Here is a 15,042-nt window from a genome sequence, read left to right on the forward strand (position 1 = left end):
TGTGTGTGTGTGTGTGTGTGTGTGTGTGTGTGTGTGTGTGTGTGTGTCCAGGGGCCCATTTAGGAGGGAAACAGCCCAAGAGGGAAAGGTCTTACAGACCTGCCCTCACATTTGAAAGATGGGAAATGCAGGAGATAGCAAACACAGGACCTTCCTGGGAGTGGCATTTAATGAGTTGGAGAAAGGTAAATATAGATGGCATGATACCCCTTGTCAGTCCAGTTCCCAGGACCCAGGCACACTGTGACCCTCAATATATTTTGGTTGAATGAATGAATGGAAGACGGCAGTTTGCCTGGTGGTGATTTCCTAGCCTTTATGGTTGCAATGAGATTTGGTATTTACTCATGGAAGAGGCAGCCTCGTTGTCCTCTTCCTCACATGTGCGTGAAAAAGGTTCATCAGGGTGATTAATTCCATTTTACAGATGAACAAGCATAGAGGCCAAGGACCCTGCTGAACAAGGACACGTAACAGATTCATCTCCTAACTCCTGGTCCCTGGGCTCTGGACCTTGATGTTTTTCTTTCTTGTTTCCTGGAGTCATCCCCACAGGTCTCAGAAAATCCTCAAGGTCCAAAGTCAGGCCACTACTTAGTGCTTGAATCCCGTCCACAACACCCTACCACGTGGCCTTCCAGCCCATCCACCTCCAGCAATGCGAAACTTACTACCATCTAAGGATCCACTTCCATTTTGGTCCATCACAAGGAGCAGTGGGCCCCTAACAAGCCTGTACCACAGACGCAGGTGGTGTTGGCCTTTGTTTAACCAGCTGCCGATCGGCCAAGTTAACGAGCTGTCTCCCAGGTAGATGGACTGAACGTGTCACTGGGACCTTTGATTTGGGCCCCGCCCACTTTGGATGATTCTCAGGCCACTTAGGGCTCTGTTTTCACTGGTTCCCAACAGTCCCTTTAGATACCTGAGGATGTCTCTGCCAAATTTACTGGCAGGAAGTTACTGACTCAATGAAATAATGTAGGGCCCCACCAAGTTCCTTAATTCCTGGTCCCTTAGCTTTCCCGCCTGTGGAATGGCACTGGGTGAAGACCTACGGGCACTAAATAGTCTTTTAGAACATCTGCCCCAGTCAGGATAACGGTGAGGATAATGACGATCACCCAAGTTCCGACGGAAGTCATACTTTTCAAAGTGCTTTTACACGTCCTGTATTATTTGGTCTTCATAGCAGCCATCTAAGTACAGTGACTCTGGGGAGGATCCTAGTGGGAGAAGGAAGTCCCCTGCTCAGCGGGTGTCTGTCTCAGTGACTCCTCTCCTCCCTGTGGCCCTGTGGAGTTACCATGAATAACAGCCAAAGCCAGTATGGGTGATCCCAAGGGCCCAGGATCAGTATGAGGTTCCTCATTTGATGTGAACAGATGTCATCACAGGGAACATTTACTGAACCATTTCTATAGTGAGGTATTATACAAAATCCTCCAAATGTATCCCTTCATCTAATTCTCACACCTCTCTCTGCAAGAAGTATTGTTATCCCCATTTTACAGATGAAGAAATTAAGGTTCAGACCAGTTAAAGTTTCATGGGCTTGGGGCGGGAGCCAGGACGTGAACCCAACCTGTAGGCGCTAAACTCATAACCATTGCATCGCCATGCATATGCATGGGGATGCACCATATGCGTCACCTCTCGCTTGAAACAAAACCCAAACAACACACCCACAAAACCTTCCAATCGGCCTTGGGTGGAGGTAACTGAACTGACTCCTGAAGTTCTGCCTGTGGTGGGTGCGAGACATGCCCGCAGTTGCCCACGCTGTGGGGGCTGCCTCTGGCTGCTGGCTGCCTGTTTTGAAGAACTAGACTCCCCCATGTCCTCCATCCACCACCAACTCTCCCCGACTTCCTTCCAGATTAACTGGGGGAGGGGCACAGAAAATGTTCATTGCCCATAAAAATTAACTTGAAGCAGTTGGCTTTGGCAACCTCTTTACAGGCTCAGGAGCCAGCCTGGACAAGGAGTTTCTATCTGCATAGATGGGTTCATGAATATTACCATTTATTATTTTTAGTTTCTCAAGAAAATTTATCACGTGTCATCTTTTTTTATCTTCCCCACTCTCACCACTTGCCACGTTCACTTGTGTCCCTCTTTTATTCATCTCACTTCCTATATTTTATCCCATGCGTGCATGTCTTATATTCATCCTTTAAGAATTGGTTGAAATGTCGCCTCCTCTAGGAAGCCCTCCGTGATGTCTCTAGGCAATTTAGCAATTCCTCTGCTGCCCCTTGTGTATACTTTTATAACAACGCTTAGAAAGCAGCTGTCATTATTTTTTCAAACATCTCATCTCCCTCATTAGCTTGTATATCCCTGGAGAAAAGGACGTGTGTATCTCACAGCCCAGCAAGTGCTTGGCACCTCATAGGTGCTCATATAATATTTACAGAATGAAGGGATGCTTCGTAAGCTTTATGTCTCATGGGACTTTAAACAATAATAATAATTTTAAAATCCTTTGCAGAGACTGTCATACATTTTTGCAAAATGTCATTCTCAAGCATCTTGAGAAACTTTTGGGGACTTTTGTCTCTTTAGAAGCTTCCGGCTGTCCTCCTCCTTTCTGAGGGAAATCCCATGGCACGCAGAGAGGAAGCTCAAACTGGAGATGCTGCCTGAGGCTTGTATTGGAGTGAGGCCGTGTCCCAAGGGTTCTCTGGCCTTTGGAGACTATGGCTCCTGAAAATTTTTTCTTAGGCTTTCCAGGAATTACAGGGAGTTGCTTCATGTCAGACACACAAATTCTTAAAGAACTAGTCACCATGGATGGTGGATCACCCCAGAGTTTAAAAGGGGCCTCTTCCCCTCAGTAGCAAAGAGCTCTCACTTTGCTTCTTCTAACCTACCCATCTAATGCTTCCAACAAAAGAGCAAACCACGGCAATAAGAGATGAACTCTTAAACCCTTTCCCTCCACCTTGAAGTCCTTTCCAGCCCACAGACATTGAGACAATAAATACTGAAACAATCACTTCAGGTCAGTGTGTGACAGAAAACAAGAGTGATTTTAAAAAGTAGCCCTCCAGTGAGAGGGGAAAAACCCAGCCCAGAAAGTGGTAGAAACTCATATCTTGACAGAGAAGCCCACCGCCCAGAGGATAGTGTGTGGGAGGAGTGAAAGCTCATATAAATTTTTCCTAGAAAAAGGGCTGGATCGAAATAATCAAAGTGTAATGTAAAAGTATACCTTCCTAAAGTAAAAACAGTAGGTCACTGATACTCTTATCATTGAAAGGCAGTTCAAACTTCCCTAGACTTCAAAACAAAAATCTTTGTGTTATTGGGTAGAAGAAATCTTGGGACAAAAAGGAAATTGGGGAATGACAATGGGAATGACAAGAATTCATGGGTCAGAGTTGCAAATGCAGATGCTTTTAGTGTGTCCTGCTTTAGCCAGGAGCAACTTCTTCCTCCGTCCGATAGGCTCACCGGCTGGGGGTCTCAAAACTCCACCGATTTTGGTAAATGTGAGCAAGCATCTTAAGTTGCTTCAGAACTCAGTTGCACCCCCCTACCCAACCCCCCAAATAACAGGATCGGGTTCTGAATATATCTATATATACAAGTGCCTTCTAATTTTTATACTCTTTTCAGAGAGGAGGAAAATAACGATAATAGTGGTCAATGTTATTGATTGCTACTAAATGTCTTCCTTGGAAACTGACCCATGGTCATGTATCAAGGGGAGATGCTTGGCTTACTTTGGGGACGATACTCCACTGTTACCTACTCGGTTTCAAAGAGAAAAATGTTGGAAGCAGGGACCAAAATATTCAAGGTGCACTGCACACACTGAAGGGCTTGTCAAAGCAACTGGCTGGGTACTAGGGGATCGTGGGAGAAGAAAATGATATAAGTCGACCCATTGTACAGCAGCGCTGAAGGCCAAATCCACGTGCCAGCTTCCTTATATTTGCCAAGCGCTACGCAGACCTTGTTGATGAAGAGGAAACTGAGGCATTCCACAGGGGTCAGAGTTAGGGCAAAGGTCACTCCTGGTTGAGGCAGAGGCAGGATGAAAGCACTTACGTCGGAGGATCTCCCGTTGCTTTCGGACGTACCAGGTGTACAGGGCGGCGCGCTTCTGGGTCTTCATAGGGGTGCCCTTGTTGAGATGCTGGGAGAGGTGTGACTGGTTCAGGCCGGTGACATCGACCACCTCCCTCTGGGGGATGTTATGTTGCTGCATGTAGCCCTTGATCATTTTGGCAGCCCTCCAAGGGTCCTCGCTAGACAGATAAGCAGATGGTTAGGATGCTGGTAGAAGAGGTCGGGGAGAAATACCCTCTTTCTAGAGGTTTTACCTAAACTCTGTGGAAAACTCTGACCTTCCCCTGCTTCTCCTCCTGTCCCAGTTACATCCTGGGGAGAGGCCAAAATAGAACCTAAACAAAAGAGGAGATGAAAGCTCCTATATAGTGTACTCCATCCCTTTCATCTGAGATTAGGAGGGCAAAGAGGAAGATGATTTCCCTGCTTCAGGAATGGGAAAGCACCCCAGCACTGTCTCTGGGGAAGCAGAAAGAGAAGTTCCTGCTTTATCTTGCTTTCCTTCACTTTCCTGGAATGTGAGAGACTTAAACAAAGGCAAGAGGCCCACTGGACAGTGCAGGTGCCATTAGCTTGGGGCTGGGCTGGCTGATCCGACAATGACAGAGGGCAGAATCTCTAAATTCACCTGGACTGCCCTCCCATTATTTTCCTTCAGAATGGGTGTCTCCGTTTCTTGTCTTCTAAAACAGGAGTAAAACTCTTGTGTCCACCTCCTGAGAAGCAAGGAGGACTTCTTAGCCAAATGTTAAACAGTTTTCAGAGTTTCAGAAAAGTTTTAAGAAATGATGTTCCTCCCTGGGGCTGAAGAATCACTGCACTGAGGTGAGGCTGGTAAAGTTAAAAAAAAAAAAAAAAAATCTTCACAGCCCCGCCTCTCAAATAAGACCAAAAGGAGGGAGAATAATTTCAATTTCGGAATAAGATATGAATGATTCCAAATGCCATGTTTTCCTGTATTCTTACATTTCTCCTCTGACAGGGTAAGAGTGTCTGGAAGTTAATCTTTCTCATAAATTTTAAGCTTGGGATAAGAGCTTGCATTTCTCATAAACACAGGTAATGCAAAAAGCTTCTTTAGAACACTGTATTAGTGCCTTTGAATTGATTCCAAATGTTTTCAACTTTGCCAATATCTTTTCTTGCTTATTGAATAGGTGACTTAAAAGTGAGAGATATAATTGAAAACAGAAATTAAGAAAACAGTGCACAGTATAGAACAAAAATATTCAAAAAACAATACCTCCACATATACTATTTGTTTAATGCAGCTACATATTTAACTTTAAAAAAACCCAGCATCCCTTTACTGTATGTTCATGTATATAATAGCCTGACAGAACATGAAAAAAAGTGAAGGGAAAAAGTAGTTTCAGAGGTAATAAAACACAATGCTGAAAAGCAACATTTACAGTGTTGCAGATGAAATAACTGATTTATTTCTAAATGGTATCTATAACATGTCAACTAAAGTTATGTTTGTGTAATGAAGTTTTAAAAATCCAGTAATTAAACTGAGATTTTTGTAAGCATTTGAAAAATTGTGATCATTTTAGCAAGTCTTTAATATTAAATTTATGAAAACACAGGCTTTGATAGACATGTTTTGAGAAATACAAACAAAAGATTAATTACATATAGCTTAATATATTTCTCAAGTATTTATAAAGGTACTTCCATGTAATACAAAATAATGAACTAACAACAGGAACAAAAAATGAGGAACTGCGTCCCAGTTTCAAGCATGGAGAATTCACCTTGAGTAAGAGGAAAGTAATGTAACATTTTGCACATACCCGTGTAAACATCAGAGCTCATTTAAAATCTTATTTCTGGTGAATATTTCCACAGATATTTTCAGGGTAGAAAAACACCTTCAACGGATACCAACAATAGCTTCAAAAGTTAGAAAAAGTATTTGGATTTTAAAAGTTAATGCTGCTTCGACAGATTCGTTGACTTTTTTAGTTTTGCTTAATATTTTTTTACTTGTATTTATTTCGTATGTCTAAGAAACCTAACAGAAATTGTGTAATGTTCTAAAAGCGAATGATTCCGTTGTTAAGAGTGAATTAGCTTAACAATTGGGAAGGGTTAAAAAAAAAAAAACCAAACCAGTAAGACCTTATAAACCATAGCAAATCTTTCAGCCCGCATTGAAGGACCAGAGTTGGGGATAAGATGGCGTAGTTACACCTTTACAGCTCTGACCACAGAATTCTCATGCGTTCACCGGATAGAGCCCCGAGAGTCGGTTACGTTTTGAAATTTGAAAATACAGCCCGTGATCAGGGGTTCCCAACCCCGATAAACACACAAAACGGGAGAAGCGCGCCCGGGCATTGTGCTCAGGACGCAGGTGTCAAGCGCCCGACCTCGGCGCCCGCCTGGCCAGCCCAGCACGCTCCTTTCCAAACAATGCCTCGGCCGCCCACAAGCAGAGAGGTCCTGGACCCCGTCTCAGATCGCTGTGATTCTTCTTTAAGAAGCCTCAAGCCCGGCCTCTTGGGAGCAACCAACTTTCCAACTTTCCACCGCGCGCCAGCCTAGAGCTGGGGCCGGGGACCCGGCAGCGCGCAGCCCCCGGCCTGCTTTTCTCGCCTTTCTCTTCCAGGAGATGGAAAGAGCGGCCGGGCGCTCCCCAGAGTGACTTGCCCCGTTCTTTTCTTTCCGCCTTAGGGGAGCGAGGTGGGCCAAAAAGGGAGTGCGTGCGTCTGGCGGTCAGCAGCCGACTGTGCAGTGACCTGGGGACCGCTAGCGATTTCTTGAAAAATTACTTTAATCAAGTCTGGCCACTCCCGAAGTTGGGGGAGGGAAGGCAGCAACCGCTGGGGAAAGGGAGCGAAACCTTGGGGTCTGTCCTGCGTCCCCCCGCCTCAGCGGGGGTCTCGGGCCCCCTAGTCTCGCTCCCCGCCCCCTGGAGCCGGGGGCTCTGCTCAGCGAAGAGCGCTGAGGTCCAGGGCTCCGGGCCGGGCCTGGCTCTCTGCCCGCCGGGCCTGCGGCGTCGGCGGCCCTGGGGCAGCCCGGGTCTGGCGCCGGGTCTCCGGGCGGCGCGGGGGCTCGGCTGGGAGGGCCCGGCAGCGCGGTGCGTGTGCTCGGGCAGCAGCGAGCGGCCCCGCGTCCGCGTTCTGCTTTCCTTCCCCCTCGAAGCCGCCGCGTTTACAACTTCACCAATGAATAACCCGCCTCTCCGTTCAACCTAATCACGACTTTTTGTGTATCTTTCTGTTGATGATTTATAGAAATAAATTAATAACACCCGAACTCCACGTGCTGCAGTTTATATTACATCTCTGCCGCGTCCAGACCGGCGTGGGGCTGGGTGCCGAGGGGCGCCCCAGGTCGCCTCGGGCTTCCCACGTCCTTCCAAATCCCAGCTGGAAGGCGGGCGCCTGCGGCCAGGCAGATGGGCCTAGGTACCGGGGCCGGGGTGGGGGTGGGCCCGCCGGTGGGCGGCGGGAGATCGGTCGGTCCGCCGGGCCCGGGTCAACCTCCGGGCCGCCCTGGCGCCCCAGCCGTTCCTCTTCAGACCCCTCTCACCTTCCTGCACCCTAACCCCGGCTGGGGAGAAACCGCCGCCGCGGGCGAAACCGCGAGGGAAGAACCTCAAACCTCAGAACTGTAGCAACATAATTTCCGGAAGTAAAAAAAATCTAGAAATTCCCCTGACTGTTTTGCTAGAGAGTAAGCCGCCGGGTCCCCAGGTAGCAAATTCAAATGCAAGGTCATATCCCATCCCAAACTGCCACTGCGGGCGGGTGACCGAGGCTGCCCGAGTCCCTGGCGCGACTTTGGTCCTGGCCCTGTCTAGGGACCGCGGCTCTGAAGGGTCCGAGGCCAAGCGAGGGGCTTGGTCCTAAAGCAGAGTGGCCGGGAGCGACGTGCGGTCTAAGGGGACCGCTCGGCTCCTTGGATAATTAGTAACCAGCTGTCAAAGCCCTGGGCCGCTCGGGGAGTTTTAGCAAAAGACCCGGGGCCGGGAGATAGACCTCCCGCCAGCCTGCTCGGATTCCCCAGGGACGCCGGGGTGTCGGCGGCGAGATCCGGAAACGCCCTCCTTTCTCCCACCAAATCCGCTGCGAACTGGGGTCTTGGCCACATTTTCCCCTCGCTTGCTTAGTGACGTGGTTTCTTTTGCCGCTTGAGGATCCACCCTAACCTGACAACGTGCAAACATTTCCTTTCGCGAATCTAAACGGGCTTTGGGGATTCCGGATAGCCCTGGGGTCTTGCACGGGCGCTGTAAATGGGAGCGCACTCCAGATAAGTCGCCCCCCAGATCCCGGCCCGGGTGCCGCCTGTCCCTCTGCCAAGAGAGGCAGGACGCCGTGTCCCAGGCCGGCGGCGTTTCCCCGGACCGCGGAGTTGGTACCTCGGAGAAAGGCTTGGCCTGGGGCTGATGCGGGCCCGAGCCTGGTCTCCTGGGAATCGCAGCGGTTTCACTGCGCCCACTCGCACCTTCCGCCGCGTGGGCAAACCTCCGGGCAAAGGGCCCCGCAGCTCGGGTTCTCCCAGGCCGAGCCCCAGCCCGGCCGGGAGGGCCCCGCGGGTCCCGGGCACTGGCCTGGGCAGGCGTTCCTGAAGCCTCGGGGCTCGGGCCGTCCAGTTGAGGGACTTGGACGGTTCCAGGTGTTGGGAGAGAAGCGGAGCGCCCCCCGGGGGACTTCTCTGGTGGGAACCAGGCTTGGCAAGAGCGGTCGCGCGCAGTGTCGCTCAGGCACAAGGCCGGGGGCTCAAGGGTCTCGGGCGCACACTCCGCACCTCGGTCCGCGCCTACCTGAGCATCCGGTCCACCTCCGCCCGCTGCTCCGCCGCCTCCTCGGTGTTGAGGGCTTGCAGCTCCTTGAGGATGGGAGGGGTGTCATAGTCGTCCCCGTCCTCGGAGCCCTCGTCCCCGGACAGACGGCCCTTGGCGTGGCCGTTCGTGAGAGTATGGAAGACCGGCTTGGTGTCCGGCTCGGCCCCGCTCCCAGGGGACAGGGGCAGCGTCTCCAGCTTCACCCCGAAACTCGGGGATGGCAGCAACTCCTCCAAGGCCTGGACCAGCACCTCCTTGGTGACCCCGGAGCTCAGCAGGGCGCTCAGGAGTTCTTGCTGGAGCGACGTGAGCTTGGACACCATTTTCCAAGGACAGAAAAAGAAGGGGGTGAGGGGGTGGGGGGGTGGGTGGGTGCGAGAGAGGAGGGTGGAGGGGAGTTTCACAAGCGAACCCCAAGTCCAGGAACCCCCCCACCCTTCAGCCTCCAAACACCTGTTACTCCCCGGGGTCCGGAGTCTCCTCCGAGAGGAGTCAGAAAACTTCTAACTTGCCATGATCGCCACCATTAGGCCATATAAGATATGCAAATTAGCGGGGAGGGCCCGGCTTTCGGCCCGATGCAAATGGTCGTGGGGAGGGGGGAAAACCGAGAGAGGGAGAGCGTGAGGGGCAGACGGGGAGAGCAAGAGACCCGGGCCGGGAGCGGGGCTGCCAGGGTCCATTGTACTCACGCCAGGGGGCCGAAGAGATTCTTGTCCTGGTTCTGTTTATCAGCCAAACTTTAGCTGACCTTTGGACTTGTTAAACAAGTAGCTTGCAGCCTAGTGTGGAAGGCTCCGGGACTTTTCCACCGGCTGCGGGTCCGGCTTTAGTCCGGAGAGAAGAAGAAACTGCGCTTCGGGGGTTCAGGTGAGAGCTGGAGGAAGCTGGGGCGCTCTTGGAAGAAGGAGATGGAGGAGGATGCGAAGAGCAGAGACCCTCCGACGCGTCCCAACCGACGCAGGCGATGGGCCGGGAGAGCCAGGCGGGCGGAGGATAAACTGACCGCAGGGGAATGGACGCGGAGAGCTGGGGGAAATGGGGCGTATTAGGTGGGGTGAGTGTGGATTGCGGGGGCGGTGGTCCCATTTACTTCTACCTGAGTTACCGCTCTGCGGACCCCGGGCCCTCACCAGCTGGGTCTAGCGGTTTGGATTTGCACAACTGCCGGCCCGAGAGCGTAGGCCAGCGGGAAGGAGGTCCGGAGAACACTTGGGAGGAGGAACCGACTAATTTATGACCAGAGGGAGTAGCCAAAGTTGAGCTCCCCCAGCAGCGGGGCTGCACCAGCACCCAGCCTGGCCGAGCCGCGGAAAGCTGGACGCCTGGGCCACTGGGTTCCCCGGTTTAAACCAGGACTATCAAAGCGCCTCCGCTTTCGGGGCGAAACTAGGATTGCTGGGCCTCCTTTCTGGCAGTGAAAGCAAAGCTTGGCCTGCAGCTGGATGGACAGTTGGAGCTGCACGTTCTCTGGGCCCACTGATTTCTGGTTTATTCGCAGCTCCAGGACACAGCGGTTCCCGGGGCCAGGGGCGGTGTTCTGCAGAGGCGAGGTCAAGGTGGCCCTGGCAGGCGTCTCCCACGCCAAGTTGGGAAGGCGCGGACTAAGCCGCCGGGGGAAAGAAGTATTTTTCCACGCCGGCCTGGCCCAGGAAGGAAGCCGGGAACCTTTCAGCACTATTGGAGTTTCACCTGCCTCTCCCTGAGGCGCCCAGGGGAAGGAAGGATGCAGGAGTCGCACCCAGACCTACAGGCTGGACTGGACCTGCAGAAGAACAGGGGCTTTTTAGGATCCATCGCTCACAGTCCCATAGTTCCTGGGGCAGAGAACAACCCCCTCCCCTCTCTAGGCCTCACGTTCATCATCTGTGCAATATTGAAACCTAAAGTGCAGGGGATGGGGCATTGTACGCAATGAATGAGACCACCTGTGAAACCCCGTGGTCTAACAATAGTGTTCACGCTTTTCCTTCCGGGAAGGTAGGAAGCCAGTTTCCAGTAGTAAAATCTAGCCCCTCTGGAGGTTTAGGAGTCTCAGAATCAGGCAGATCCAGTGCTGGGGTTGGAGGGACCGGGAGATTCAGAATGAGCAGGGAATTTGCAAAGGAGCTTCTAAGCAAATTCTCCTCCCTTCCCACCTTTAAAAGACAATTAGGAGGAAGGGGTAATTTCAGCACGGGTTGGGGTGGGGAGGGTCTGCAGCCCTGTCTGCTTGTTTCCGGATCAAATCTCCCAGGTGTGTGAGGGCTGAAACTCCAGATGTCAGGCTGCTAAGGAGCTAGGCTGCCTCTTAAATACGGGGACTGCTCCACTCGCCTGGGCCACCCATGAGAAAGGGGTGGTTGTATGCACAGAGCTCTGGGGGACCTTTACACCGTCTCAGTGTCTTTCCCGGAGAAAGGGGTAATAAGTTCATAGAAACGAGGGCTCTTCATTTCACCTTATTGTCTTCTAGTTTGTTGTGACATACGGCAGATCCTTGCCCCTCACAATTCAGCCCAATGGGAGAACACTTTCTGCCAACCCAGCTCCCCTCAACAGGGATAATGAAGTGTTCAGAGTAAATGTCCCTGGAGAACAATTGCTTTTTCTCTGTCTCTCACTGACTATCAGGATAGAAGCAGTCAAGTGTAATGAAGATCAGTTTCTGTGTTTAGCTGGAAAACCCATTAAAAAACCAGCCATCACTTCCCTTTTAACAACAAAGCTTTGATTTGTAGTTCCAACTGCTGTGTGCCCCGTCCGACTCTCAAGCTTCCTTACCTCTCAAAATTCAGGTGTCAGAAAACCCATTCTTCCCCCTACCCCAAGCCAACTATGGGAATGTACAGGAAGTTGCACAGAGTACAGGGAAACTTCCTATGCGTGTCCAGATAATCTGGCTATTAATATCCAGCAACTTCCTGTAACCCTCCTGTCCAGATCTACCTTGTATACACCACCTGATGCAATATGGGTGCCCACCAACCAAGTAACTGCAACTATGGATCTGTGAGCAGATCCAATATCTACCCCTTCACATGGAAATTTAAAAAGAAAAGTGTAAGTATCCCACTTCTCTTTTTAAGGATGTGGGTCACAAATGCTAACCAAATGAGCTATCGCAATAAACCCTTTGGTTAAGCTTCCCCTAAACAGAGGAAGCCAGAGTACAGCTGAAAAACCCTTGTTTATGCTTCACGCAGGATAAAGTAGTGACGGGCTGATATAGTAGCCCCATTTTAAAGAAATGGGAAAAGAAGACATAGGACATTTGAAGGAGGTGGCTTGGAGCTGCTGTAATAAGTTAATGGAAGGGTTGAGACCGGGGCTCAGGACTCTTGAGCAGGGCTTTAGGATGAAAGAGGAAGGGCTCCAGTTTCACTGCTTTGGGAGATGGGAAGTTAAAAGGGGGAATTCTGCTGTGATTCCACGGCAGAGAATAGAGAGCAGATGTTGGAGTCAAACAGACCTAAATTTGGGTTCTCCAATCTGCTTAGCCAGCTGTGCCACTTGGGCACACTATATAATCCTTCTGAGCCTCAGTTTCCTTAGGTGGAGAATAATGATAATACTCTACTGTGTTTTTGTGGAGATTAAATGAGTTGGTAGCTGCAGGTTCCTGGATATCACATGTTTAGAAAGAGGCAGCACATCATGAAAACACGCCAAGAAGAGAGGCGGCCGATCTCTTTGGTCTCTTTTATTCCCAGCTTGTTCTTTTAAGAGTTACTGAATTCGAAGAGACCGCATTAGGTTCTTCTACTCAAACAATGAATTCGCTGCTCAAATCCCAAGATTTTCTATGGGAAATGTAGTCCCTGATCCAAGATAAGTTAAAATCCAGATGGCTCATTACTGTAGAAAGGTTTTCTGGGCACCATCTTGGAAGTTTCATAGAATGGCAAGTGTGACTGCCATGGACTCAGTCTCTCCTGTAACTTCACGGCATAAAGGATATTTCTTTCCTGCTCTTGTGCACACAATCTTCCCCCTACTTTCCAGGCTTACCCTGATTTGCTTATAGCAGGGAGAGCCTGGTCCCCTCCGTTCTCTGCTGCTCTACTCTCCAAGGCTTTCACATTGATTCGGGAGAGTCTCTAGAAGGCCTCAAAATGAAATCATCTCTAGAGGAAAACATGAATACTGCCCTATCCTAGTCGGAAGGAGGCTGGGAGCCTTACTGTTAGAGAGCAGTGTTGCAGCCTAGAGAACGTTTTAGGCTGTGGTGTTAGAGCCTGAGTTTCCAGCTCTGGATACAACACTCTTTTCGGGATAACCCTTCACCTCCAAAGGCTCGGCTGGGCACCTTTTCTGATTCTGCTTTTGAAAAATGGCCGGTTGGTCTGGATGACCATTTAAGTTCCCTAACTTTGCTATGATTTGAAATTCCGGAATTACCAGGGTGTCCATTGCCAGGCATTTGGGCTGATGATCCATGACCTCAGGCCAGAACTCTGGGTAGTGCCAGACATGGGACTGTTGACTAGCCTGTGAGAAAAGACACCACAGACAGTAAGCTCCAAGAGGGCAGGGACCATCTCATGCCTTACTCCTCAATGCCCGGAGAGGTGCCTGATCCATAAAAGATGCTCAGTGAAACCCTTGTTGAATAAATGAAAAAGTGATCATCCCTGCATGATGCCATTAAGGGTGATTTTTTTTTTTTTTTTGCGGTACGCGGGCCCCTCTCACTGTTGTGGCCTGTCCCGTTGCGGAGCACAGGCTCTGGACGCGCAGGCTCAGCGGCCATGGCTCACGGGCCCAGCCGCTCCGCGGCATGTGGGATCCTCCCGGACCGGGGCACGAACCCGTGTCCCCTGCATCGGCAGGCGGACTCTCAACTACTGCGCCACCAGGGAAGCCCTAAGGGTGATTTTTGTGTCCTTATTTATACTTCTTAATTTTCCAAGTTGTCAGCAATGAAGTTGTAGTTTAAATACCTTTCCCAGACACAAAAGGGTATACACTGTGTGATTCCATTTATATGAAGTTAAAAAGCAGGAAAAACTAATCCATGGTGATAGAGGGTAAATTTGAGGTTATTGGGGGATGTATTCACAGGGATGGGTAATGAGGGAGCTTTCTGGGGTGCCTAAAAAGTTCTATATCTTGATCAGAATGGTGGATACATCATCAGGCTACACACTTAGGATTTGTGCATGTTGCTGTAAATGCTAACTTAGTAAAAAGTAAATAAGCAATTCCAAAGTGTAAAGTGTAAACATTGGCAGCCACCTCCTTACTGCCCCCTCTGTTTACAGCTGATGTGTGGCCCTGTACATTCTTTCCCAATCTCCATGTGTAGTTTATCACCATTGAAACTTATAGACTAGCATATTCCAGGGGTGGGCAAACTTTTCTTACGAAGGGCTAGATAGTATTTTAGGCTTTGTGGGCTTATACTCTGTCACAACTACTCAACTCCGCTCTCACAGGCAATACGTAAATGATTCGTATGGCTGTGTGCCAATAAAACCATTTTTGAAAACAGCTGCGTGGCTGGATTTGGCCTGTGGGCCACCGTTTGTCAACCCTTGGATAAAGCACCGGTGTAGGCGGAGATCCACATACCTGAAAGAGACCTGAGGGGCATCTCACTTCACTTCCTCATCATTGGGATGAAGAAGCGGATTCAGGGAGGAGCAGATTCAGGGAGGAGAAATGACTTTCCCAAGAGATATCAATATTAGCACAGGGCACTGGGGAGATCCTGGCTTTGGAGTCAAATAGAGCAGTTGTTTGTGGGTGTGGCTTTGGGCAAGTTACTTAATTTGAGTCTTTATATTATCACCATGCGTCAATGGTGATAATAATGGAATTTCTACCTCCTAGGGTTATTGGAAGGATTAAATTAGATAACACAGCAAAACACCTTGTAGGGGGGCTGGCACAAGCTGGACTTGGTTTCAAATCAAGTGCTTTCTCAATCATAGCACACGGCTCACGGGCTCCCTGCCGCCTCCCTTCCTTCCCTCCTCCTAAAGGCAAGACTTCTGGTGTAAGTTCACTGACAAACACCACTGGGTGTGTACTACCTGTGAAGCCCTTCAGGGATAGCTACAAGCTTGTGACAAATGGATACAGGAAGATCTCAAGTACTACCACCCCAGCCCTCAACTTCCTTTCTAGAAATCCCTTCCAGCTCTGTGCTTTTATTTCCCAAACAAGCTGCTATCAGATGA

The 15,042-nt window shown here is 50.1% G+C and overlaps 1 protein-coding gene across 4 annotated transcripts in view; it reads right to left on the reverse strand.

Moving 5' to 3' along the window:
- HNF1B (HNF1 homeobox B) overlaps positions 1 to 15,042 on the reverse strand; it is a 136,444-nt gene that overhangs the window by 43,404 nt on the left and 77,998 nt on the right. For all 4 annotated transcript variants that reach the window (XM_027087392.1, XM_027087391.1, XM_027087390.1 and 1 more), the window contains exons 4-5: positions 8,858 to 9,907; positions 4,060 to 4,259 (exon numbers count right to left, since the gene is read on the reverse strand). In XM_027087392.1, the coding sequence (XP_026943193.1) occupies positions 4,060 to 4,259; positions 8,858 to 9,201 (544 nt within the window). In that variant the 5' untranslated portion in view covers positions 9,202 to 9,907. The remainder of the gene's footprint in view (positions 1 to 4,059; positions 4,260 to 8,857; positions 9,908 to 15,042) is intronic.

The sequence above is a fragment of the Aethalodelphis obliquidens genome, unplaced genomic scaffold, assembly GCF_003676395.1.
Source record: "Aethalodelphis obliquidens isolate GAN/ISIS:26980383/991018 unplaced genomic scaffold, ASM367639v1 scaffold58, whole genome shotgun sequence".
Taxonomy (NCBI): Eukaryota; Metazoa; Chordata; class Mammalia; order Artiodactyla; family Delphinidae; genus Aethalodelphis; species Aethalodelphis obliquidens.